This window comes from Lipophrys pholis (genome assembly GCF_963383615.2).
Source record: "Lipophrys pholis genome assembly, chromosome: 7".
Classification (NCBI taxonomy): Eukaryota; Metazoa; Chordata; class Actinopteri; order Blenniiformes; family Blenniidae; genus Lipophrys; species Lipophrys pholis.
This window is the reverse complement of record NC_137638.1, coordinates 14291315-14319311: the sequence shown is the minus strand read 5'-3', so window position 1 is coordinate 14319311 and position 27997 is coordinate 14291315. Positions and strand designations below refer to the sequence as shown.

The 27997-nt window shown below is 44.0% G+C and overlaps 1 protein-coding gene across 2 annotated transcripts in view; it reads left to right on the top strand.

Moving 5' to 3' along the window:
* Positions 1-27997, top strand: part of LOC308112341 (zinc finger SWIM domain-containing protein 6-like) — a 46723-nt gene that overhangs the window by 14497 nt on the left and 4229 nt on the right. Inside the window, exons 2-10 of one of the 2 annotated variants that reach the window (XM_080467795.1) lie at positions 10061-10417; positions 11494-11642; positions 13417-13567; positions 15339-15518; positions 16971-17141; positions 17277-17423; positions 18916-19026; positions 20234-20494; positions 21728-21863. In XM_080467795.1, coding sequence (XP_080323921.1) covers positions 10061-10417; positions 11494-11642; positions 13417-13567; positions 15339-15518; positions 16971-17141; positions 17277-17423; positions 18916-19026; positions 20234-20494; positions 21728-21863 — 1663 coding nt within the window. Of the gene's footprint in view, positions 1-10060; positions 10418-11493; positions 11643-13416; positions 13568-15338; positions 15519-16970; positions 17142-17276; positions 17424-18915; positions 19063-20233; positions 20495-21727; positions 21864-27997 lie in introns of both variants that reach the window. The other variant, XM_080467794.1, reaches the window with a different exon arrangement.

Here is a 27997-nt window from a genome sequence, read left to right as displayed (position 1 = left end):
CGGAGTTTTTTGTTTTATTGGTGCGGTTTTGTATGGGCCAGAGCAGCAGTAATTAACTAAGTGTTAAAGCTAACATGAAGTAAGCCGCTTGGTTCTGCTCTCCTAACTTTATAGGCTCCCCCCTCCTCTCTCTGTCTCCCCTTTTTCATTCGGTCTCTTGTTCAGGATGGCACCCATTGACTGCCACTGACCTAATTTGGGCAAATTTCACTGACCTACTTCATGGGTGAATGCTGACTTGCCCACGGGAGGGGATTCTCTCACACAGTCATGCACACATATTTCCTTCCGTCCTTGTGATTAATAAGCACACCCCCAAACTCCTGAACAGTTATTGTGGTGCAGCTCATGGAAAGTACCCCCCTCAGTTATGGCCCGTACTCACCCCCACCCTTGATACCCAATCACACTCAACTGTCTTCCAACAATCTGGCATCCCAAATTATCCTGATGAGGATCCAAGTACGAGCGTGTAGTAAAATATAAACAAAGCAGTTGGCCCCTGTACCATGTGGTCTCAGAGGTGACATAGTCCTTCACTTCTCAAGTCCCAGAAGAGACATAATCAGCCTAATTGCATCAGGCTATGATTATTTTTCTGTCAGTCATGAAGACGCTTATTTGGGCAAATTTGATCAAACAATGTGGAGTTGCTACAGACAATCACAATAATTTCATTACAAAGTAAGAAGTATAAAGACTACTGTCTGCGGAGCAATAGTGATCCCATAGGAGGATTGCTTTTATAACCTACTTAAAATTAATTCAAGCATCAATGCATTCCTCCAGCAGATTAATTCCCAGTTGCCTGGACACACACAGTCCTCTGGAGGCTTTTAGAAGAAGGTGCTGTCACAGTTGGATTAGTTTTTTACTTTTTTATGTGAGGATGATTAGTAACAAACTTCTTCTACCTACAGCCTCCCACAAGGACGTGGCAGTTGTCAGAAAGTCTAACCTGAATCCATGTCTCTGTCATGCTCATGTATTATTCTCTGTAAGCTTTGGACCATGTGTGTGTTTGACAAAGAATGAGAGTGGTGCCCCGACAAAAACAACCCCTGAATGCAAACACACGCGTGCATACAGTCTCACACCGGGCAGACCGTGTGTTGTCATGGCAACACATACAGATGTCAACAAAAGAGGCTCGAGGATGAATATTGTCTCCCTCTTGTCCAGTAGGGTGCAATTTATCACAATGTATCCATGAAAGGCAGCTATTTACATGAAACGAGAGCTGTTTCTGGGAAGTAGGGGTCTCTCCGAAGGTTTTGATGTCAGCTGCCTGCTTTTAGCTGGAGAGTGGAAACCTTAACCATCCAGAGAGGGAGAGAAAGGGAGAGGAGTGATCTGTAAACCGACCAAGAGAGCTCAATTCTCTCATGTGGTTGGAGCTCTTCACCCTGAAAGTCTGTCGTTGTTCCCCCTCAACACACCCGGAGAGGGCCAAGCGTAGCGTGTGATTTCAGATGCTCGCAGTTTGCACAGAGTAAATCTAACCCCCTTGCTTTATAGCTTATCCTTAAGAGAGTGGTGCTAACATCAACGTCAATATTTACAGGAATAGCCCGCAGGCAAGCAAATCGACCACCTCGATTCAGCAGAGACATATTCAACCTTTGTCCTGCTCTCCCTCTTCACTCCACACTCTCTCTCACTCGTCTTCATCCTGGTTATTCCCGTTCGGTGCAGCAGCCTGCTGATCACCGCGCCAGGTGGCTGCAATATTTGTCTTTGCATTGCCTTTGTCTTGTAGTTGTGTGTGTGTGTGTGTGTGTGTGTGTGTGTGTGTGTGTGTGTGTGTGTGTGTGTGTGTGTGTGTGTGTGTGTGTGTGTGTGTACAAGGTGCATCTCGTGTACATGTGCGTAGTGTCTTTGACAAGGCCACCGTTCTGACACGAGCGCAGTGGCTGCTCCAGAGATGCTGGATGACGCGTGTCAAGTGATATTAAATGTGAGAGAGCCTCCTCCCATATTCACCCCACTCAACCTACTCCCCACTCTGCTTGTCCTACCATCGTGGACCGTGTCCGCTGTGGTTAGTGTGAGCTATGACACTTTTCACAGGTTTCAGGTTTTGTGTGTGTGTGTGTGTGTGTGTGTGTGTGTGTGTGTGTGTGTGTGTGTGTGTGTGTGTGTGTGTGTGTGTGTGTGTGTGTGTGTGTGTGTGTGTGTGTGTGTGTGTGTGTGTGTGTGTGTGTGTGTGTGTGTGTGTGTGTGTGTGTGTGTGTGTGTGTGGAGGGGGAGAAGGCATTGCATCTGATGTACGAGGCCTCATGTCTCTGTGGGTGGATTGGACACTTTGGCCTACATACGTTCTCAGAAGGTCAATGAATAGATTTATTGGGCACCTACTATACCTGTCCCACATTACATATGCTTTTGTCTTTGTAGACTCATAATGCAAAGACATCAGTGTAAATGTGGTTAATTGTATCTTCGTCATGAATATGAATGATAATTGCCTGGTAATTGGTAATTGATGGAGGTGGATATAAGTGATTGCGGGGCTGTTTTTCATCTTCAGAGAGATGTTGCTTTAAATCCAGGTTACTCTAAGGCCAGTCACACTACATTTTAGGTGTTTGAAAAATGGGGTTTAGGGTTGTCTTGGCATACGAAATACAAAAATTTTAGTTTAATTTGCTTCACCAATGCTGACTTGACAAAGGTGAACCTATGTAGTTGGTTCAGTGTGTGTGTACGTTTGTGTGCCCCAGTCCTTGTCAGGTAATATTTGAGAAGTTGCGGGCCAGTGGGCTGGAAGCTGTAACGGGAATGTCTGAGATGGTTCAGGGGGGTGTTGGTAGGGAATGTTGGGCAGGGGCGGCTTGATGCCAGTATGTAGCTTGCGCAGGGAAACGCAGAGCAGCGAGTGTGACCTCAGTGACTCCAGGAAGGAAGGGGTTAAACACAAGCCAGCACGGCTGCATGGGCTGCGTTACGCAAACTGGCGGCTGGCTGGAGCTGAAAGGGGAAGTGCTGAGCTCAGAGGAACACTGGCTCAGAGCCATCGCTCCCTCCTCCCTCACGAAACTTCCCCCCTCAGTTCGCTTCCCCACCTCCCTCTTCCCTCCTCCCCGCTACAGCTGAGCGCTCCCCATGCTTCCCACCGCCAGGCGTGGTGATGTGTGTTTGTGTGTCTGTGTGCCTGTGCTGGAATGCAGCTTCCCCCTCGGCTGGGGCCTGTGTGAGTGAGTGTGTGTATGTGTGTGTGGGTGTGCACGTTTGTGTGTGTCTGTCTGGAATGATGCCTCCCCTTGTCTAGTGTGTGACGTCAGTACACACAACGGGTCAGCTTAGGGCTAGGCAGCACTTTGTGTGTGTGTGTGCGCGCGTGTGTGTGTGTGTGCGCGCGTGCGTGCGTGTCATAGGAGGGGAAAACAGGGGAGGAGTCAGTTATTGGAGAGAGAAAAAGGAAAGAGGAGGGGCAGTTGGTGAGCAGAAGGAGGTTGACTGCAGGGAGTCACTGAAGCCAGAATGCGTGCATGCATGAAGGCATCATGAGTGTGTGTCAAAGGGTGGGGTTTGGTGTGTGTGTGTGTGTGTGTGTGTGTGTGTGTGTGTGTGTGTGTGTGTGTGTGTGTGTGTGTGTGTGTGTGTGTGTGTGTGTGTGTGTGTGTGTGTGTGTGTGTGTGTGTGTGTGTGACTTTCCAAATGAAGTGGGAAGGGTAAAGAGTGTAAGGTTATTTCCTGGCGTGGATAAGTGAACCTAAAAACGTACACACATTCTGACATGTGCGTCCACAGTCATGCTGTAGTTTTCAGTCCAGCACTGTTATTAGCGCCCAGCTATTTTCATATGCAAATAAATTCCGCTCACTTTCAGCCATGTTAGTGTTCACAGTGGCTTTTTGTCTGTGTGCTGTGCTTGCTCTACACAAGCTTTCTGTGAGATTTGGGGGAATTTTATTCATCTTATTCGCAGCATATTTTTTATATTTAAGCCTATGTGTCAAGTCACATGTTTTGAATCTGCTTCATTAAAGTAATTAATAGTTGAGATTTATGGGACATAGTTCAAATTAAACAACAGAAATACATCTGTAATCGATTCCGACAAGCACAGCAAAAGTCATCTTGGCACTTTTTCAATGTAAATTATGCCTAAGATCCAACAAACACCCCCCCCAAAAATAATAAAAACACATTTTTCCAGATTCTTTGTTCATTTCTTGCACATTTTCCAACTGAGAAGTGCCTTAAACCAGCTCAGGCAGGCTTAGTTTGATTTGGACTTGCCTCTTTCGTAGGCTTGACACCAATGTATATAATGTCTCGACTGTATAGGTTTGTCATTAGAAAGACACTCAAGCACTGAAGTAGCAGACAATGGCTTTTCGATGGATCCCATTACCTCCATCCATAGCTTGCGTGGCTCTACTGGGACAGACCTCTCCTAATTACACACATTCATTTCCAGCCAGCTGTAATTTCATTCACACTAATGAACCTCGCACATAGATTGGGATAATGTATAGTTAATGTACAGGGGGGAGACGGAATTAGCGGCTTGCTGGCTTCTCTGGTGACAGAAATTTGTTGAATGGCAACTAAATGGAGAGTTCACCTAATACAACACTGTGGCCATTCTAAGATTACCCCTATTAAAGTCATTTTAGACATGGCAACTACTAAACCAGGGCAAAGGTTGCTTTGCTTGTTTGAAATTTTGCATGCACAGCCATCTTTTTCTTTGGTTCTTCTTTTGCTCTACCAATGCAAACCATCTTTTGAAACATTGCTATGACAATTGTATTAAGTAAATTGTGACCAGTTCTGTCACTACCCAAAGCCATTGCCATAACTTAGCATTGATGCTTGAAACAGGAGGAAACTGCAGGCCTCACTCCGTCTAATAGTAAAAAAGTCTACCTACCTGCCGGGAGTCAAGGAATTACTATTTGAAGGTCAGATGTACTCTGGCATCTCCCTATGTAATACAACAACTTGTACGGATCGCCATTGTGATGATATGATGTATTAATGGTAGATAGGTAGTTCCGATCCTCAATTTCCAGTGTTTTAACTGTAGCTAAATATTGAGCATAAAAATCAAGCGTTCATTTATTAGTGTCTTACCTACACCAATTTTACAAAGAACCACCAGGAACGTGGATTTCATTTATTATGCATTGTTAGCTTTATATCCAGCAGACAGGCATCTGCATCCTCCCTGTCCTGCCTCCCTTTGAACAGTGACTTCCTTTCTTACCATACGGGCCACCTTTTCGACTGTCAACCTTGGGATCAGTCAGCAGAGGACTAAGACCGACTCTGTCTGACAGTCCCAATCCAACAAAATTAGAATCCAATCTGAAAGTGATAGTTAGAAAATTGCAAGTCATTCCTGATGTGCCGTGTGGCAACTAAGTGGCGGCAGCCCAGTAGTCGACTGTCATTTTAACCGCCAGCTCTTGACAAGCCAAATAACCTACAGAGCCGTCGTGTGCACAAACGCTCAGTCATACACACACGTACATACAGATAGTCCTTTTCTATCATCTCTATGATTAGGATTCAGATTTTACTGGCATTGAATTTCAAAGGCTATTTCAAAACATTCATTTATGCTCATTTGCACAAGGGTGTATGCACATTGCTGTGCACACCCGATGAGAAAAAGACTTTTTGGTCCACCAGCAAGTTTTCTGCATAAATACGGAGGGCCCCTGGAGCTTGGTTGTGTTATTCCAGCCTGTCCCACACCTAGGACACACACACGCACACACACGCCTGGAGCAAGGTCTCCTGCAGAATAGCACAGATCTCTGTTTATCATCTCTGTATGGGTTCTTCCTTATAGGACCACACACACTTGCACTCATTGTTACTCACACGAGCTGGCCTGCTAAGATGCTGAAAGGCCTTCTATTTGTCTTTGTAGCCTTATTAATTGGGCCAGTTCAAGGAGCCGCCATGTCGGAAGTGCTTCTTTAGCTGTGGGTGGGATGGCAAGGTGGGGGTTGCCCAACGGTTCTCGACCCTTCCTCGACCCACACCACGGCCTTGCTTTTCTTCAGTTGTGGTTCAGATCTCCTTTCAGTCGGGCCTCTGTTCAAACCAACCAAACAGATTGGATTGCAGTCCACTAGCGTTTTCTCTGTGAGGCTTTAGTTGGCTATCTTTGGTCAACACCGAGCAGGATTCCATGTTAAAGCTCAAGCTGCTGCAGGTGGTCTCACTTGGATCAGAGGAGCTTGAGCAGGGCAGAGTGGGATTTAGGTGTTACTCTCTGCCTGTCTACAGCTCATGAGGTAATTTGATTAATGCCCAAGGCTGAAGTGAAACTGTGCAGAGGAACAGGACTTAAATATCTATTTGCTTTCTCCACCTTCCCCCCTTTGCTTTTGTTGACTTGCTTTCAAACAAGCACATTTGTTTCATCAGGTTTCCTTCTCTGAAATCTATCATGTATTCAGAATCTATCACAGGCACACAGAGGGAAACTCAAACACAGCGGATGAGTGCCGTCTGAACTGCAGGGTGCCATATTAGATTTAGGTGACAGTCACTCATGAACCAATTCAGCCAATAAACTTAATGACCTTCCCACCGCTGGGTCTGAATTTTCTCTGTTGACTCGGAATCTTAATTTGATTGCGAAAATATATGTATGTCGCTCAATCTAATTTAGTTCAGGGATTTCGATACACTGGGCACTTTTGTGCTTAGGCAAGCAAACCTTCCAGACCCCGGCCTCGATCCCCACCGACTGCCTTCATGTGGGAATCTAAATCCTGTTTTATAGGAAGCATATAAAGGCCTCATTCTTCCATCACAGCATATGTATGTTGGAAGAGTTATAAGTCTTAGTTCTGGACTTTCCTTGAAATCAGAGCAGTAGTTCAGAATTTCAGGGGGCCCCTTGTTAAAAAGACAGAAGTGGTCCCGAGTTGGTTAAGAGTGCATGTTGGCTTATCGGTACTCATACAATTTCAAAAAGAAAAGATAGAGCGAAGGGCAATTTGGGGGAATGCTTTGATGTGGGACCCCTAAAGAGTGCGGGTGGTCTGTAGGCGGTGGGATTTGAACATATATATGTGTATGTGTGTGTGTGTGTGTGTGTGTGTGTGTGTGTGTGTGTGTGTGTGTGTGTGTGTGTGTGTGTGTGTGTGTGTGTGTGTGTGTGTGTGTGTGTGTGTGTGTGTGTGTGTGTGTGTGTGTGTGTGTGTGTGTGTGTGTATACATATGCTCATTCTTGATCTTTCTTTTTACACACTATTCTTGCTGCCTTGCATAGAGCTTTGGGCCAAGTGTGATTTCACCAGGGCGGTCAGAAGGGGTTTCTAGGGCAACCTCACAGAGGCCTTGTTCTAAAAATGGCCGCCATGGTTACTTTGAAAGCCAACCCTGGCCCCTTGAACATGCACAGAAAAGAGCCCTGAGCACCACTCGGGGAGGGGAGCTGGGTGGACTGGGTGAGGGGGAAACCAGGCTCTTTAATAGCAAGCACATGAGACATCGAAAGTTTCATGGGAGGTGTGTGTGTGTGTGTGTGTGTGTGTGTGTGTGTGTGTGTGTGTGTGTGTGTGTGTGTGTGTGTGTGTGTGTGTGTGTGTGTGTGTGTGTGTGTGTGTGTGTGTGTGTGTGTGTGTGTGTGTGTGTGTGTGTGTGTGTGTGTGTGTGTGTGTGTGTGTGTGTAAACAGTAATATCCCTGTACTCAGCGCTTGGCTAAATTAAAAGGGCATTTTTGGCGCAGGGGGCAGTTTTTGGTGCCCAGACGATTGGACGGGGAAAGGCGAAACTCATTACCTACCCATCTGTCAGAGAGTGAGAGAGAAAGAGCTGTGGGAATGTGGATGGAGGGAGGGACAGATAAAAAGGGCTTGGAAGGCGAGAGAGTGTCCATGAAAGTGAAGGGAATCACGACAGAAATTTTATGTTAGTCTTTTATCACTATTTAGGTTTTCATACTCCATGTGTTGGGATTTTTCTTTTTTTTTTCTTTTTTTAAATAGTATTGCCATGAATTGTTCGAATGGAAAATATTTGCAAAAGAACATGGGACTTTTTTTACCACCATCTGATTGTGTGTGTGTGTGTGTGTGTGTGTGTGTGTGTGTGTGTGTGTGTGTGTGTGTGTGTGTGTGTGTGTGTGTGTGTGTGTGTGTGTGTGTGTGTGTGTGTGTGTGTGTGTGTGTGTGTGTGTGTGTGTGTGTGTGTGTGTGTGTGTGTGTGTGTGTCTGTGTGTGTGTGTGTGTGTGTCTAAAAGAGTTTGTGTTTGTATGAGAGGTTGGTTTTTCTTTGAGCTCCCTCTCCTCTCCTCTCCTCTGCTTCACATGTTTTTGATGTTCTCTTTTTCTCTCAACTCTCCGGACTCCGGGGCCACCCTTCAAACACAAGCTTCTCTCTCACACAGCACACGCACACGCGCACACAAACACACACAAATGTATGGCACCTATTAGCAGCCTTTACTCATTTGTATGTTGTTACACAGCAAAATAAGTTAGCTTTCCATTGTACGTGCAGCTGCACCATGTAAACCTTTTTGTCTCCTTTTAATATGGTCTCTCTCTCTCTCTCTCTCTCTCTCTCTCTCTCTCTCTCTGTCCCACAGCTGTAGACGTATAGGCTTTGATCACTGCAGATGCAAGTGGCTGCCATATTTGATCCACACCCCTCTTCTGTGGATATTGTTAACGAACACGCACTTCCTCTGCCAGCTGGCTTTCACAATGGAAACTCGTATCTCCATAGCAATGTTTTGCAGTTCTGCGCCGTTAGATATTAGCAGCCAACACTTCTTAGCTCTGCGGATAATGTTGAGTGAAAGGGCATGCATAGCAAAGCATCGCCACTTCTACTTTTGTCATTTTCCCATTCTCAGCATTCACGCTTGTGGAGATTTTCACATCTGTGGGTGACAAAACTAAACCAGGTCTCCTGCAAACCTGCTTCGGGGGACAATGTAGGCTATCAGGTCTCGACAAACAACATGTTTTATTTTTGTATGCATCCTCAGGGTACATGCAATACTGTAGACAAGGGTTGCGATCCTGTTTACTACTTTCTGCCTTTCTCGTGACGTTCACCTTCCTTCTTTACTGCACAACGGAGCAAGGAAAGCGTCTTTGACCTGACCTCTGTTTAGCGAGCTTGTAGGAGCCCATTTCCATCTATATCCTATGAAATATTCAACTCCTGCCCCTCCTTTTTTTACTTAATGCAGAGGCCCAGAAAACACTTTGATATATGCGTTAATACATGCTTGATATCGCAGCACTGTGTGCGCTCAGCCCTTTGATAAACATATTAAAGATATGTATGTCTTTGCCTGGTCCACATGAATTTCAGAGATCCCTCCTGAGCACATAAATGAATTCATAAGCTACTTTCCGTCTCTCCTAACCACTCCCATTATTAATAAATGCATGACCTCATGCTGTGCCTCGATGCATGAGCACACGTGTGTTTCTCTCATTATGCTTACGAGTGTGTGTTTTAAGCCACTGGAGGAGGACTCCACCTGGCTCATTCATATTCATTCTCACATAATGACAGGCCACGCCTCCGGATGGTGCAGTCAGGACAAGATCAAACATTGTATTCAAACAAGAGAGTGTATAATTCAGTGCGGAACAGTTGTGCCCGCTGCTCACTTCCTCCTTTCCCTCTCAGTTCCTTTTGCTGTAGATGAAGACTTCTGTCGGGCTCATTTACTTTTACTTAGAGTGGAAGCAGTGGACTGCAGCTGGTCCTGATCATAGCTCATGATAAGGGAGCATGGGGCCTTTTGGCAGGTGACTGTGGTCAACCGAGTCTGTTAAATTAACATAACTCTATCCTCAGAGGGATCATTCTTTTATAGATTTACTCAGCGGTGTCATTTATTAAAGGGCATGTTCAATACGTAGCTACAGTGATCCTGCTTTAATAGTTCTACGGATAAAAAAAAGTTGCTGCTTTTGTGCAGAGATTAGAACTTTACATTGTTTTTCTTTGTTTTCAAGGAAAGGAGGAAATGATACACCTCTTTACAGTGAAACGAGCGGAAACCATTCCGCACACACTAACGTTATTGTCCTATCTTTTCTTCCTCACCTTCTTCAGGTTTCCATCTCAGCGGCACAGTGACGGACCCTGCCACACCCTCGTCTCCAGAGCTCGTATGCAGCGTCAGTGTGAGCTTCGACCGCTGCAAGATCACAGCGGTAACGTGCACCTGTGGAAACAAAGACATCTTCTACTGCGCCCACGTCGTGGCGCTTTCCCTCTACAGAGTACGGAAGCCCGAGCAGGTCAAACTGCACCTGCCTATCTCAGAAACCCTCTTCCAGATGAGCAGGGACCAGCTGCAGAAATTTGTCCAGTATCTGATCTCGGTGCACCACACGGAAGTGCTGCCCACCGCACAGAAACTGGCTGATGAGATTCTGTCGCAGAACTCGGAGATCAACCAGGTCCACGGTGAGTGAGCGCGTGTGAGACGTGGCAGGCGTGCTGAGGGGGTCACATAAACTTCAAGCGTGTCTTTCCACCCCGACATACACATTGACTGTGTGATGAAGCTAAAGTGAGGCAGGATCAATGTTGCTCCTTAATGAGACCCCGACAGTAAAGGAGTAACTGCCTCTAATCAACACTATAGACCAGTTTTCTACCTCCGAGGGACAGGACAAGAGCGGAGTTGGAGGACAATACAAGAGACACTGACGAAAAGTGTGTATCAGTCATCGTCAATACCCTGTGTTATAAACAGAAATGAGATAAAGAAGGTTTCATAGGGCCCGGATGCGTCTTTTTGTTAGGGGTTTTTGAGTGATGTTTAGAAAAAGGGAAAAAGAAAAAGAGGTCATGAAGAAATTTTCAAAATAACACCACACAGGAAACAGACCTGGAGGAAGGAAACAAATGAGGAAACAGAATCAGGGCTGAATAAGAAGAGGCAGAGACTTCTTAAATGACGAGATCTGCCGACTCTACATCAATAACGCCAACAAAAAAGTGTTAGTACGACTTACTCACTTTAAGAATCAAGTGCATGTACACTCATCATCTGACTTGTTAGAATTCGTGTTATTGAACAGTTTGTCCAATCCAATGTAGCACGTTAATGGATTTTGTTGACAAAGGTAAAGTTTGCTAAAATATTTGATCAAATTTGTATTGCGTTGATATTAAAAATCAAAAACAGAAAAAATAGCAAAGTATATTATATTATATTATATTATATTATATTATATTATATTATATTATATTATATTATATTATATTATATTATATTATATTATATTATGCAAATAACTTCTGTGCTTTCATTAAATGAAATACAAATCAATTTCCCATCCATCCATCCATCCATCCATAAATGACTACATGTTTGCCATTTCTTAGATAGTCATGTAAGAAGCACATTAGACCTCAGTGGCCTAATGTGCTTTTCCCATGACTTTTTCTCTGATTGTGTGTGTGTGTGTGTGTGTGTGTGTGTGTGTGTGTGTGTGTGTGTGTGTGTGTGTGTGTGTGTGTGTGTGTGTGTGTAGGGGCCCCGGACCCCACAGCAGGAGCCAGTGTGGACGATGAGAACTGCTGGCACCTAGATGAGGAGCAGGTTCAGGAGCAAGTCAAGCTCTTTCTGTCCCAGGGAGGATACCACGGCTCGGGCAAGCAGCTCAACCTGCTCTTCAGCAAGGTTAGGGAACGGGAACATTCAGTCTTCCACATACAGAACATAACTACCGAGATGCAGCGCATAGTCAACCCCTGTTGGGCATGGTCCCACAAGCCCCCCCCTCCGCCTTGCACTCACAGGCCCACCTTTCTCCCTTTTGGGTATTTCTAAAGGGAGGATACACTTATACACTTTCATTGTGTCCTCTTGATAAATATTTCCACCCTCTCTCCAGTGCACTTCTATTATCTTTGATTCCCTAAAGAAATGGGAACAAAAGATAATACTTAATGCACATACATTAAAGGGCATGCTGTCTCTTAGCTGCAGCTAATTGCAGGAGGGGGAGAGACTGTGAGATAAAGAGAGGACAAAAAAAAAAAAAAAACGTATAGAAGAAGGGAAGGCTTGCACTCTATACTGCTGTGTCCCCATGATTAAACGACTCCGTGCAAGATATGTGGTTCTTCTTGTTGCCGGGCATTACACTGACAGAGCTAGGGCAGCATTAATGTGATGTGTGCTATGTAAAGACTGTAAGCCAAGGCCATTATCATCCAGAACTGGCCAGCTTTTAGAAAACTCCCGGCTTCATGCTCTTTGTTGAAGGTTATATTCTTTCAGCTCACACACACCCACGAACAGTCACATGTGAACTTGCATACATGCATACACACCCGTAGTAAGAGTCAGGTGCACACCCAGAATTGGCCTTAAATCATAGAAACACACTCGCTATATTTACATTCATTTATCGACTGTAAATAGAAGGTGAAGACCATAAATGTATAGTTGCTCCAGTGAGATTGAAAGAAATCCAAGTGAGGAAAAATCTTTATTTTTTTTAAAGCTGCAGATTGTTTTGAACTCGTGTTTACCTGGATTTTATATCGCCATGTACTCAAGAGTTGTTGTGCTTCCTAGAACAAAAAGATGCTGACCACTGTAGTCTACAATAAACGAGTCCCTCCTGCGATGAGGAAAAATCTTCCAGAGAGAACACGTGAAGGAAAAAGAATAAACAAGCCGCTGGCCAAGCAGAAGGAGAGAGAAATGTTAAATTCCTTTGTTGCTAAACTGCAAAAGTTATTAATACGATCTATTTTTCAACACATGAATTTATATTATACATTATTTATTAGATTAGATTTTATGAGAGAAAAAGTTTAGGGTTTTTTTTTTATTCTGAAAGCTTCACGAACCACTACTTAACCTCAACGTTTTCTACGAAAGTGAAAAAAAACAAACAAAGTCTGACCATTGTTGTTGAGGAGTATTCAGACTTTAAGTGAAACCACAAATACATTTAAAGGGCACAAAACTAGTTTGAACGGTTATTGATTTTTCAAGTCAAGTTTGAAAAAGAAAGATGGTTAAAAAGCAAGTGCAAGTATAGTATTTTAATACCAAAAACAGCGTTTTAGCCTTAATATGGAGATATAGGATTACATTATTAAAAACACTCTGAGGTGTGTATTCAAATATTTGTGGACATTTAGACACATGTTTATACCAAATTCCTTCTGTCTTTGAAGCAGATAGATGTACAGTATTTAGTGATGACTATACTATTAAATAGTAGTAAAACACCTTATTAAAGCCACACAAATGTATCAGTTTCCATTGTATGCCAGGTTGCGATTTCATAGTAATGTGTTCAAGCTGTGCGAGCTGTTTGGGCATGCATAGGTCTCTGCTGGTGTAAACCGCATGTGTGTGTTTGTATGTGCACCCCCCCACCCCTTACACCCCCACCCCCACACCCCACCCCGCCTCCTATCTTCTGCTCTTCTAGGTGAGGGAGATGTTGAAGATGCGCGACTCCAACGGAGCGAGGATGTTAACACTGATCACCGAACAGTTCATGGCCGACCCTCGGCTGGCACTGTGGAGACAGCAGGGCACCACCATGACCGACAAGTACAGACAGCTCTGGGATGAGTTGGGTGAGGGGGAAAAACACGCAGACAGACACACGCACATATACACACTCGCGGACGCAGTCCTATAAATGTCCACTTGCACAAAGACACACACACACCTGCACGCCTTCGGTTGTGTACACAGGCACAGGCAAATCCAGCAAGGTGGGTGATCGAACCCAGACACTGATACAAAGGCACACCGGCGTATTTTATTTATTTTTTTGTTCTGTTTGTTTATTTGTCCTTTGTGTCCAAGAAAGCCCACACAGAGAAACACACACTCGCACTCGTCACTGACAGCCCAAATCTCTCCCTCTCTCGCTGTGACTGTAGGCTTGGCAGCTCAGTGTCTTTGTGAATTACGAGCCATTAAACGCAGCTCCTTCTCTCCTCATCTAAACCGCCAGCATAATAACCTCTGCTGTGTTTTCAAGCATTTGTCATTATATATTTAGTTGACGTGACAGAGTGCTGCTCGCCGCGCGCCGGTTTGGTTTGATATAGTGCGTAGCTCTTTTGACAAACGTACTGTACCTACAGCAAAACACTTCCACATGAGCCACAAAACCAACAGGCCCGTCACCAGGACGGCAGCCGCGTTGTCTCCTGTCTGTTGTTTCCCTCGGTTGCCGCCGCCGCCGCTGTTATTGTTGTTGATGATGTTCGTTTTCTCCCTTTGGTCTTGTTCTGCACTTTGTGAGGACAGCGCAGTGATCTCATCTGTTTCAATCCCACGTATTTTTGGAAGTGTGTGTACCATTTCTTTGAAGTCCACACTTCAAACCCTTCTTCCCAAGTCCTTATCACTACCCCTGATGTGTGGTGAATGCTGCCTCTCGGCGCCTCTCTCTCTCTCTCTCCATCTCTCTCTCTCTCTCTCTCTCTCTCTCTCTCTCTCTCTCCTTCTCCGACTTTTGTCTTTCTTCTCTTTGAGTCGCAGCTACTCCTCTCCTCCAGACACAAAGCCATGCTTCACTCACTTGTCCTCACCCATGTCTCCTCGTCCAAATCATCTCAACTCCCATTTCATTTTCTATTCCCCTTTTTTCTGCTTTCTCTCTGTTCCGCACCTTTTGTGTGTTATTTTTTTTTTCTCTCTTCAAATTCTGTCTCTGTCCTTGTCTTCGTCCTTTCTCCCAAACTCTCCCTGCCTCTACCCACACACACACACATACACACACACTCTCACACACACACACACATTCATTCTTAACAATCACGCACACGTACTGGAGTATACATATCTTAAGCAGTCTTGAGAGTAAAATCCCAGAATGTGCTCGTATCCCCAGAGACATAGCCACTTTTCATATTCTGTTTGTTCCAATTTACTCCAAAATGATGTGTGTGCAGTCAGTGTTGCCTCGGGACTAGTTAACTTCTCTGTTTTCTCAGAGTTTTTGGTTTTCAGTGCAAGATGGCGGCAACACAGAAAATGTGCTCCAAAGGAACAAGAAACAATGTTATGATGTTGCACATCTTTGAAAACTTGCCTCAAGCCTTCAATCTCGCATGATAACTCCATTTAGGATATTTCAAATCTCGGAAGACACCCTATCCCATGTTGGGTGACTCATTGTTTACGTGATTGTCACAGATGGGGGAAGTGGGATAGGTAACTGATGTGTGTGTGTGTGTGTGTGTGTGTGTGTGTGTGTGTGTGTGTGTGTGTGTGTGTGTGTGTGTGTGTGTGTGTGTGTGTGTGTGTGTGTGTGTGTGTGTGTGTGTGTGTGTGTGTGTGTGTGTGTGTGTGTGTGTGTGTGTGTGTGTGTGTGTGTGTGTGTGTGTCCAGGCGCCCTATGGATGTGCATCGTACTGAACCCGCACTGCAAACCGGAGCAGAAGTCATCGTGGCTGCGCCAGTTGCGCAGATGGAACAGTGTGGACGTTTGCCCCTGGGAGGATGGTAACCACGGCAACGAGCTGCCCAACCTCACCCACTCACTGCCTCAGGGTGCCCATGGCAACCAAGGTCAGACATTGATGAGTTTTGTATGTCCGTCAATAACAATATTTCATTTGTAATACTTGCACTATCAAAGCCATTGTTGCATTCTATAGACTTGATTTAAAAGTGGAAAAAATAGGCAAGAATTAATTATTGAAATTTTGCATTTTTGAGAAAAAAGTCAAAATATGAAGAATCGACCCCTGTAATCACCCAGCGATCAAATTTGTTAACTTCCTTATTTATTCCGCTGTCTTACAAACTAGAAATTGTGTGTTTTTGGAGCCACAGATTACGTGACTGTATAGTTGTATTAAACATTGAAATACTGTGTTGGTCTCAATATAAGACAACCCCATTTATAAAGACAACCTCCTCTTTCACAAGCGTCATATTTGGAAAAAAAACATTTGGTGCCCAAATCTTGTTTTAATGAATTTCGTTCTCTAAAATAAAAACACACATAACAGCTGTGATTAACATTTTTCAATACCGGTAACAGGACGCAGATGCAGGCTTACCAGCGCAGCTTTGTCGGACTTCTCAGATGTTTCCTAATTATAATTGTATACACTGTCTTCATTTCCCCTCATGGGTTTTGAATTCATGCTCTGGTTCCTCTTGCGCCTCCCATAGCGTGTCGTCCTCACTGGCATCCAGCGCAGTTGAAAAAGCTTTCGAATTCTTTGTTGATAATAACATCTAGCACCTGTAACTGGATTCTCATCCCTACGGAATGATCATGACGTCGGCGTTCATCGCGCACACCAGACGTGTGACTGGCCCAGGCAGTGCTGGTGTTGCGGCTCTGTGCAACACCGGGAGCTGAGTATTAGAAACCAAATACAAGACCATTTTTCAAATTTAGTTCAAGGAGCTAAAAGCCCTATTCGTAATAATCTAAACTGCTACGTATTTGGCCCCTTTTGCTTTGCAACTCCAATTTGATGCATGAAAACTGCATTTTTATTTGGGGCAAGAAAGTGAAAAATGGCAATACTCTTACTATAAGTCAGTTTTCAGACATAGTCCCCGTCATGGGTTAAAGTTGACACCAAAATTAATGTATCGTTGAACAAATTTTCATGCAAGCTATATTAATTTTGGCATTATTCCTAACGACATAGATCACTTCTTTTTGTTGGTCTTTTTTATTGTGACTGCCTTATGCTGTATTCCAAGGTTTCTGTCCCATTTACTCTGAAACTGTTTCTGTTGCTTCTCAACACCCCTGCACATTTTCTGTGCTACAGAGTCCAGCTCAGGCTGCCAATCCTTGAGGCGCGGCGAGATTTGTTTACAGTAATTTAGCAAATTTCCTCAAATTTAATATGTTAACAGACTTTCCATTTTTCCTTTTCACACATGAAAAGCAAGTTGACTAACTTTCAATGTGACTCCTACCCTGTTTTTCTCTCGTCACACGAAGACTGCCAAACATGAAATCCTCCTTTTCTCCTCCTCCTCCTCTTCCAGAGATGCGTCCCCACAGGACTGTGTTCACGCGGGCTATCGAAGCCTGTGACCTGCACTGGCAAGACCGACACCTCCAGCACATTATCGCCAGTGACCTCTATGCCAACTACTGTTACCATGACAACCAGGAGGGTTCCCTCTTTGACTCACGCGGTTGGCCCTTGTGGCATGGTGAGTCTGTGCATGTGTGTGTAGGTGTGAGGGAGCACATGTGTCAGATAAGTTATTTATACCCAGTTAGTGGGACTGAGCTCATCCTGCAGCCAGCGGAGGAATACTGAGGCTAAGCCTTCGTCTCCTTCTCAGAACATGTCCCGACGGCCTGCGCGAGGGTGGACGCCCTGCGCTCACACGGTTACCCCAGAGAAGCCCTCCGACTGGCCATCGCTGTGGTGAACACGTTACGGAGGCAACAACAGAGGCAACTGGAGCACTTTCGCCGGCACAAGAAAGGTGAATCTAGAACTTTTTCTTTTCATGTTGCAGAATTGAAATTTAAGTGCAAAAGTGGAACATTTCAAACATTACCCATGCAACAAATCCCACCACACTGCAATATCTGAATTAAATAGATAAATAAAAGACGTGACCACTTTTCTTTTTCTAAAATGTAGTTCCATTTTAGTTGTTCGTCTATTAGTCCTTTTGAAATGTAAGGTTTACCGATTCAAATTACATTACCAAAGTACTATAGTTTCTATATGCAATCAAACAGAGACGCGTACTCTTCGGTCTGAGAGCAGTTCTGATCCATGCGCGGCCCACTGGTCACATCCCCCTCTGCTTCAAATCAATGAGACTTCATGAATCTTTGTCTGGTTTTCTTTATAGTTCTTCATGTTTTGTGATTGTGGCCATGCCTTTCCCAGCCTTTACTGTGTTGAGAAGTAGAGCTAACAATCTTTTTTGATTAATGGGGAAAAAATAAATAAATACAATTATGCAAATTTTGAGTTTTTGTCACAATACTTTGACATTCAAATATTTATTGAATAAAGATGACTGTGTTGAAGATTACAAGGTGAAATAGACAAAACCACACACATACAATAACATGACAGGAAGAGCAGCTTCTGAAAACCAGATAACATACAACATTTTATGATTAGATATGATGATACTGAGCAGGACTGGGGTCAAGTAACGGCTTGACCCTCCACAGTTGTTCCCTTCCTTGGAAAATGAATTGATTACTCTTGTCTCGTAGGACTGAGACAGTTGGCTTGCATTAACAACTGACAAGTCTTTGAAGAAACTAAACAAAACTGAAGAATTGAGGTCTACCTCTGTGTACATATGCTCACAATATCATGGACATACACAGTCATTATATGGCAAATGGGTTGAGGGATGGATAAGAAATAACAAACACTTGTTAGCTACTTATTGCCTGATATAAAGGGAGGGTTTTATCTTGGGTGCATTTTTATTTGGTTTGTTTTTATAATACATAAAGCATAGAGTATTGATGATTGATGATTCCAATCTGACCTCCAGGATTGGATATTAAAGATAACGATCCCTGAAAAAGCTGTAAAATTTGTTTTTAAGTTCCCAGCATTGAATTACTGAAATTGTTATTGGGCAATAGCAAATGTTATGACCCACAGATGTTTAGGGGATGATTAGGCATATCGGTGGTAACACGGTCAAATAAAAAGGCAATAGGAAAACTGACAAAAAGCACAACAGGTACGTTTTCATTGATATAAATAAACACTGTAAAATGGAAAAGCAATTCAGGAAAAATGACTCCTTAGGATAGATCAAACAACTGGAAACACACACACGCACACACACACACACACACACACACACACACACACACACACACACACACACACACACACACACACACACACACACACACACACACACACACACGCACACACAGAAAGAGAAATGTTGTCTGAATAACTGCATTTCTTTGTGTTTTTCCTCTCAGAGTTGCTCCATAAAGGCCATACCTCCATCACCAACATGGAGGGCTGGGTGGGACACCCTCTGGACCCTATTGGCACCCTGTTTAGCACCCTGACGGAGTCAGGACGAGCGGGTGAGGAGGGCTCCAACACGTGCTTAGATCTCTCAGGTACTGCCTTAAATTTGCTGGCATCCTGAATAAAAGAAGGAAGAATAAAAAAGAAAAAAAAAAATCACACATAAACTTAAATATAGCATTGGAACAATAAATTCCAAGCCAAGTCCAATCCAGAGAAAACCATACTGTTTGTTTAACGTATGCTTTCTTAGCACAAGACTCTGTAGTATGTAATTTGAATATTATATATATATATATATATATATATATATATATATATATATATATATAAAAGTCGATAAACTTCATGAATAAATTTTGAATCATTTTAAATAAGGCAATTTGTGTATATGGTAACAATGTTCACACTATGTTATTATGGAGCAACAGCTCATGGCGCATATATATATATATATATATATATATATATATATATATATATATATATATATATATATATGCGCCATGAGCTGTTGCTCCATAATAACATAGTGTGAACATTGTTACCATATACACAAATTGCCTTATTTAAAATGATTCAAAATTTATTCATGAAGTTTATCGACTTTTGTTTGTCTAGTATAATTTTCATCATATAAAACCGAATCAGACATATTTTCTAACTAAGTAGGGTAATCCAAGCCTCATATTAATAAAAAAGATGAAGTAAATGTGACTGCCCGGTCCAGTAGTGGCGTCACTCTCTTTGCGTCTGGGACAGGGGACCTTTTTGTTGAATGTTCGCCCTATTTGCATACATTTTTTTTATGGGGACTTTAGTTTCCTCCCACTGTCCAAAAACCCATGATTTGAACGACGCTTTACAGGATATGGATGCAAGGATGGAGTAAATAGAAAGGATAGTTTGAGTGTAGCTTCACCTCAAGTCTCAATCCCATCATGGCTATTTGTGTTTTTTTTTTAAATTTCTTCTCTCCTACGCTCTGTGATTGCTCTGTCCCTTATTGCCTCCTCAGCTTACAGAAATAGCCCTCTCCACTGAGGTAGAGCAGAGAACTGAGGAATGCCTCTGAGGTCCTGCTCTTTATTTTTGGTTGGTCACTGGATTCAGACTCGTGCTGTGTGACTGACACACGGCGGTTTTTCATACGAGGCAGACTCGCCTAATGGACTAAACCTCAGAGGATTACACAACACATTTACGACCGCTTAATGCCACCCTATCTACGCCTCTGAATTCCCCTCTCTGTCCTCCTCTCAGACTGCTCCAGCGTTGTGAGCCGAGCCGACCTCCAACGAATGCCCGTGCAGCGATTGCTGGGAGATGGTGAGTCGTACGTGGCACTGGCGGTGGAGACGGCTCTGGTCGGCTTGGGCCAGCAGCGGGTGATGCCGGACGGGCTTTACGCTCAAGAAAAAGTGTGTCGCAATGAAGAGCAGCTGTTGGCAAAGCTGCAGGAAGTGGAACTGGATGACTCCTTGGTCAAAATCTTCCGTAAACAGGCTGTCTTTCTGCTGGAGGGTGAGGAGGCGGATTGTATTTCAAACCGTTCTTTTTTTTTTCTGTTTGTTTAAATTTGGGTGGCTGTGGCTCAGGTGGTACAGCGGGTTGGCTCCTCTTGTCCACATATTAAAGAGTCCTTGGGCAGGACACCGAGCTCTGTGCAGCAGCTCAACAGCCCTGCCTGAGAGTAAGAAAGCAATCGTAAAACCCTTTGTCCGTTAAAATGGAACCGTGTTATACAAGTTCAGTCTGTTTACCATTTTCCATTTATTTCACTACATTTCCCAGCAGCCCACACACACACACACACACACACACACACACACACACACACACACACACACACACACACACACACACACACACACACACACCCCTAGACACACTTCCCTGCCTTCTCTCCACCTCCCACACACCGAGAGCCTACACATTTTTGCTAAAACAGGAAAAACACATTTGACTCGGTCTCACTATTTATTATCTTTTCATTTTGTGGTGCAAATAGAGGCTGAGCTGCCCTGGGCCAGACCAAAATGAGCTCTTTACACAGTAACACCAGGGGTATTGTATCAGCACACATATGCGTGTTCAGACAACAGTGTGTACATTTACAGGACTGGAGCTGGAGCAGAATGAGGGCTGGTTATGGGAAAGGGAGGAAGGGCGAGGGGGTTGGTGATGTCGATGGTGGCACATCCTGGAGGGCCCAGCCCAGTCAACGCTCCACTCCAGTCCCCACCCAAACCCCAGCCCTGCCTCATCCCCACCGCGACCACCCACCTCTGGCTCCGCTGCTAATAGAGCACCAGGCTCCGAGGCCTCTGCGGGCCCCTGGAGGCTGCAGCCGCGCCACTGTGTGATGTGGTCTGTGGCTCAGAAGTCTGTTGGGGTTTTAAATATCCCACCAGAGAGGAGGGGAAGTAGAGGAAGAGGGGGAGGGAAAGGAAGTTGAGTGCGAGGCCAAGTCTGTGCACACGACCATATGGGTTTTGACGTCACAGGTTGTTTTAATGCTGTGTTGATTTGACACTTCCTGCATGGAAGGACAGAAAAGATAAGTCACTCCTCAGCATGTGATCAGAAGGATTAGATGACTCAGCATAGAAGAATATAAAAATGTCACATTTTCATTGTCAAAAACAAGAATCTCACTGACACATTGACACATCTGCATCTTTACTTTAGAGATCTCTTACATGACTGTATTTTATCAATAAAAACTGACCAAATTGTTCTGTTTCTGTTAAACAGCTGGTCCCTACTCTGGCCTTGGAGAGATTGTCCACAGAGAGAGTGTCCCCATGCACACCTTCGCCCGCTATCTCTTCACTTCTCTCCTACCTCATGACGCTGAACTGGCGTACAAAATTGCACTGAGAGCCATGCGGTAGGTTTCTGACATTTCTGTGGGTTTGCATGTGTGTGTTTCTGTCTTTCTTGTTTGCTGTAAACCTGCTAAAATCTTGCAATTGCAATGTTTTAATGGTATTTAACATAATAACTAAACGCTGCTCTCTGGATTAGCAAAAAACCTTTCACATGTTTGGGCTGATTAAGTTCTTAAAATATCCCTAATACTGCACAGATCATATTCAGATCCGTCTCGATTTCAACCGTAACTCCAGTCTCACCTTCTCATTAAGATGTGACATGTGAAGTCTCCTTCTACCGAATCATAACTACAAAGACATTATAAATAGAGAGCATCTTTTGTGGGTTCGTGTGTATCCTGTGTTTAGCTGGGGCCGCTATTCTGTTTGCGGGTCTGCACGTCGCCCATGTGATCTCTCTATATTAAGCTCCTGTGTGTATTCATCTGTGGACAATGTGTACATGTGTATGTGTGTTAATCAGTCTGCGCTGCTGTGTTTTGATGTTGTGACTAGTGGGAGCTGGATCAGTGAATATTAATTACATTAATGAGAGTGTAATTAGTGTGGCTGTAATGAGGAGGAATCACATACACACACACACACGCTCGCGCGTGCTGCCGAGCCAATGGAGAGAGGGCAGCGTGGGGAAGATGTTTGTTGTGTTTCCACAAAGCTGAGCTTCTCCGGATCTGTGGTTGTAAAGCTGGCAGATGATTAGTGAATGAATGAAAAGTGAGCGATGTGTGCTCGCCGTGTGATGTGTCACAGTCAGACAAACGGAACAAAAAAACAGACAGCAAACACGCCTTTCACACACCTTCTTGCGGTTCACCATTCAGGTGGCGTCAGCAGTTTCAATATCATGTTTACAAAACCAACAAGATGGTTTAGATTTGTCTGTATGGCTGCTAGGTGGATTATCCAGTGTGTCCCCTCCTTGCTGCTGAACCCATGTCCCCAGCCTGTTTTCCCTTAGTCAGCCATTTCCGTTCCTCCCTCCCACTCGGCTTTCCTTCACCTTTCTTGCTTCCTCCCTTTGCCTCCTTCATCCTTGCTTCTTTGGTGTGAAACCAGCGATTTAGAATAATATGGCCACTTATGGGTGCTCCTGGGAGCCAGGGGTGTCTACTCAGCACATAATGAATGTGTGTAATGTAGCGTAGTGTAATGTGATCGCATATACCTCCTCGCTCCCACGGGACGGCGGACAGTTAAATATAGAGGAGGAGGTAAAGTAACCAGGGCTATTTTAATGGACCCATTATAACACTATCATTGATACAAGGAGAGGGAGAGAAAGGCTAGTTCTCTTGGACACACACACACACACACACACACACACACACACACACACACACAGACATCATTTTTCTCTTCCCACTTGTTTTCTCGATTTGTCTTCCCTGTCACAGTTGGTCTCAAAACAGCTTTTTTGCAAATGAGAAGAAGTCAGGCTGCCTCCATACGCAAATGCATATCCACCAGAGTATTTTAAAGTGTGCATATGTGTGTGTTTATGCGCCTTGGATGAGATTAATTAAAGCGTGCGAGAGCAGCATATGCTGTGCGATGGCTTGGCGGGAGCGGCCAACACAAAAACAGAGAAGCTGCCGACTGGTTCAGGGGCTGCCCAGAAATTTGACTACTGCCACAGAGGAAGAAGAAGAAGAAGAAGAAGAAGAAGAAGAAGAAGAAGCACGCCGCCTCTCCGGAGACTGCGCTTATCTCAGCTCTTTGAAAGCCAAAGAGACAAATCCCAGCCGCCTGCTATCATATGAGATTTCCATATGAGATACGAGTCTCCCAATGCTAATGATTCTCGATCTTCGCTCTAATACACAACCCTTGATCCGCCGCATAATGCAAAGGTTTTGAATGCACAGCGTGGTCTAGTGTGACTGTACTCATATCATGAGGATGAAACAAGTCAGGTCAAACCAGTAATAACTGCAGGTGCTGGACAGATGATTTAAAACTGTTTAGCTCAGTCAAAGGTCCCTTTAAAAAAAAAAAACTGCCTGACTTTGGAATATTTCCATAGTTTCAACCATTGCAATTGTCATTGTGAAAAAAGCCAGACTTTTGAGTTATTATACAGGGACTCCAAGAAGGACACTTTAACTTTCTCTACTGTGTAACATATACAGTCCTGCCTATACTAAACCAATGCCTCACTCTACTACGGATTGACTTGTCATGCTAATAGTTTTTGCGGGCCAAAAGAATATCGAGTTGTTCTTGTGGCTTCCGGCTTAATGGATATAGGCGTAGCCCTCTGCACGTCACAGTGACGTGTCCCCATCTTGGTGCATTTTTGCAATTGCGTGCTCGTTCCACGCGATCACTGACTGCCAAACATTATCGAGAATTATCAGTGGTGTCTTTTTTAACAACCTGCTGTATGTTCTGTAAGTGATCGTGCACAGCTCTTTGTTGTGTTTATTCTAATCAGCATTCCTCTGAGGGGACTGAAGTATCAGTAGCAGCCCTTGTTTGTTGCAGTTAGAAGTGATACATATATAGAATATATTCTTTTATGATATTTAAATGACATAGTGCTGTTGTTGTATGGCTCATGGTACTGCTAATAGTGCGTCATATTTTCTAGGCTGCTTATTTGATTCACCTAAAGCAGCCTAATCTGAAAAGGTGCATAGCTGTCAAATAAATACAGCATATTCAAAGTGAAGAAAGTAATATTTAGATATCTAGATTTTTATGTCGGTACAGTACTAAATGAGCCAAGCATGAAATCATCGTTTCGCACCAGGAAATACCTAAAAGTGAACATTTAAAGACATTGTGTTTTGCAGTATGGAAGCTCTGAGTGATGCCACTTTTGTGCTCTGGGTGGCAATAAGGAGTCGTTGTTCATTAGAGTTTTACTTCAAAATATGATCCCCATTCATCAAGCTTATATAGTTGGGTATATCTGTTTTTCTTCTTAAGATCCATAATGTTTTAAAGTGTCTAGCGCGTGGCGCTGCATTGTTTTATCGTGCGGCTGCCCTTGGTGAGTTACGTGGATCGTTGCTCCGACACGCCTGTTTCAAATAAAGGGCTCGTTATCAGGCGGCTGTAGCCTTCCATAATTACGGTTAATTTACATCAGGTGTGACCAAGCAGGGTTCAGAAAACCATAATCTACACTTCCGCCTTCAACTGGCGGGCATGGATCGATAAACATATAAAAATAACCCTGCCCGTGTCATTATCATGCAGCCTGAGCCGACCTGAGGGTCACATAAAAGGTGCTTCATCAGAATGCTTTTGTATTTCTATGGTGCTATTTACTACGTTAGAAATATTTCAGGAATAGAGAACGTGAACTTTGACCTCAACTATGCACTCCCAATTTCGAACAAGATTTGTTCTTCAATTATATGACCTATGAAATACTGATCGTCTGAGTCGAAGTTTTAAGGCTATAATTCACACGTTGCACTTCCGATGCAGAAAATCTGGACCAAAAACACCATCAACACATATTAACAAGGGTATCAACTTATTTTTATTCTTGGAAAGGATTTAAAGCAGAAGTTAAACCTGGGATTTCTACCTCACTAAAGGCCTGTATGTGTTCTGCAAGAGCAGAGAAATGTTGTTTTTTTTCTCCCAGGGCTGCCAACAATAGAACAAATGTCATTCTTTTTTTGAAGTTTGTTGTCCACACATGGTCTGGGCAGATCATTTTTCTCACGCGGTGTCCAACAACTGTTGAGTAATTTGTCCGAAATTTAAAGGTGGTATGGTTAATGCCTGAAAGCCAACATGCCATGTGTTTTAATTACTTTTTACTGTCTTCTTCTAGGAATTCAAATTTTTCTAATTTCCCTTGGAAGTATGTAATGTCCTGACCAAAACTGACTTTGCTCTCATTGTCGCCACTTCAACAAAGCGAATTAACATTTTTAACCGAAAGCACATCGGAGACACATCAATAAGGACACACACACTTCGTCTCTTTGAAAAAGATTTCAAGCACAAGTTCTGGTGAGGTGCATCATGGCAGAAAACAATGCATCACGCAAGGCAAATGCCATTTCAAACATGCCAGACCTTTAAGAGCTAAGATTTGGGGCTACCGCCTCTGGTCATGTGTGACTTGATCTATCCTGTCAGGCATCCTGAAAATTTCACCCTGAAGGGGTTTGTGTTTAGAGTGGAGGTCCTCTACCGGATGTGTCGCGAAGCTGATAGATGTGTGCTTGATAAATTATGAAAGTGAAGGGTGTTTACAGTCGGGGGGGGGGGGCATGAGGTAAAGAGGTCAGTAGTCATGGTGATGCAGACCAGAAGCACAGAGGCCCTCAGCGTTTTAACCGAAACCTGGCTGGACGGCTTTTCATTGTCATCCCCGTCGTGTTTCTTCACTGCGTCTTGCTACACGTGTCCTTCTCCCGCTGTGTGCATGTAAATGCTTAAGTTTCATCAATAATTCTGTCAGTCGTCTGAAACTACGGCTTGTCACTTCTTTTTAAATATTCGATTACTCTTCAGTGTCTCCTCCGCACATGCCGTCTCTCCCTCCACGCTGCTGTCCTTGCATATTTGGGGTGGTATCGCTATGTGACAGGGTGCCACGGTGCCACGGGAGCCATTTGACACCAGAGCCGCTCCCTATCCTCACATACTCGCGCAAATTGATTGCCCCTTACAGCTCGCTCCGTTAATGTTTGATATATCATTGATAATATGTACATTTATTTCCAGCCACGGCAGTGCTGTAAAGAAATATGACTTTAATTTGCTGTTTCAAGCACACTAGACATTGAGTTGAGAGAGTTTGCGGTGTGTCGTGCACAGAAAAGAGGAACGTGTCTGTAGCGCGAGTGCGCCAGTTTTGCAGTACTTACAAGGTGGTGGGTGAGAATGCACCGGTGGCTGGGGATAATCTGTACTTGTGCTTCGATTGAATGCTTCATATCGGTCCATGTGGATTTCTTTTTTTCATCTTTTTTTTTTTTTTTTTTTTTTTTACCTCTCCTGGAACAATAGCCTTGTGCAGATTTTCCTCCCAACATTTGAGGAGGGTATTTTTCAAGCAGGCCCAGCCTCTCAAGCTCCCATCCAATGGAGGCCTCTGGCTCTCTGGTGAAAACCAAACAAAGACAGGAATGTTGATGAGGCCTCCATCTTTACCCAGGGCTCTCGCTCACTCTCTCCCTCTTTCTTTTTTGCTTTACTACACCCCAGGAATCTTCCAGAAGGCCCCAGTGTGGTGGAGGCTTTTAGCAGCTCTTTAGATGTGTGTGGAATGAACCCGGCTGTTGCTAGGGCTTTCAAACATCTCCATTTTATACCAGGTGTCCATGTTCACACTTGCACGCATCTCGACTGGGTTTTTGTCACCTTCCTCTGCCAAGAGACGCCGGCGACTGCCTGTGCCCTAAGCGAGGAGATGAGGCTGTGTTTCTGCACATGCCTTCGCTCAGGTGGCAACGCTATCACGTGCACTTTGCTCTGAAATTGAAACTGGCATTTAGTGTTACATTGCTCTTACCAGGCCGCTTTGATGTGTTTTCAAAAGGGCAGGTGTGTGTATGTGTGTGTGTGTGTCTGTCTGTCTGAGGGTGCATGTGTATGTGTGTGAGTGTGAGTGCGCTCACTTTGGGTCCTTTCATTGATGTGTGTTGGTATTTGTTTGATGTGTGTCCAGCCTTACGGGGCTGGAAGGTGAATTCCTTAATTTCCCCACGGAGTCAATTAGCTTTGTGATTGGCTGAGAGAAGGCCAGGTTGTTCTGTCTTCTGAAGGAAAGGAGACCTTTGAAACTGAGGTGGGAGCGGTGGGAAGAGGAGTGAAGCAGAATAGGAGATGAGCCGGCCACAGTGGTAATCTCGTTGTGCCGGTTGTGCTTGTGAAGACTTGGCCCTGTTAGTGTTATTATAATGAGAGATAGAAACTTGTGAAGCTCCTCCATCCACTAGCAGGTGTTGAAAAACTCTGACTTCATTATGACCAATTAGAGTGAAGAAAATACTAATTATACCTTAGTTTCTAGATGATTAAGCACCGGGTTGAAAGCAAATTGCAGGGATAGCCTATCTGTAATCCCTCCGGTGACGAATAAAGTCATTTTGATTTTGAGGTCGCCATCATAAGGAAGACAGATTTCAGTCTGTACAGTATTTCCGTCTGTCTGCTT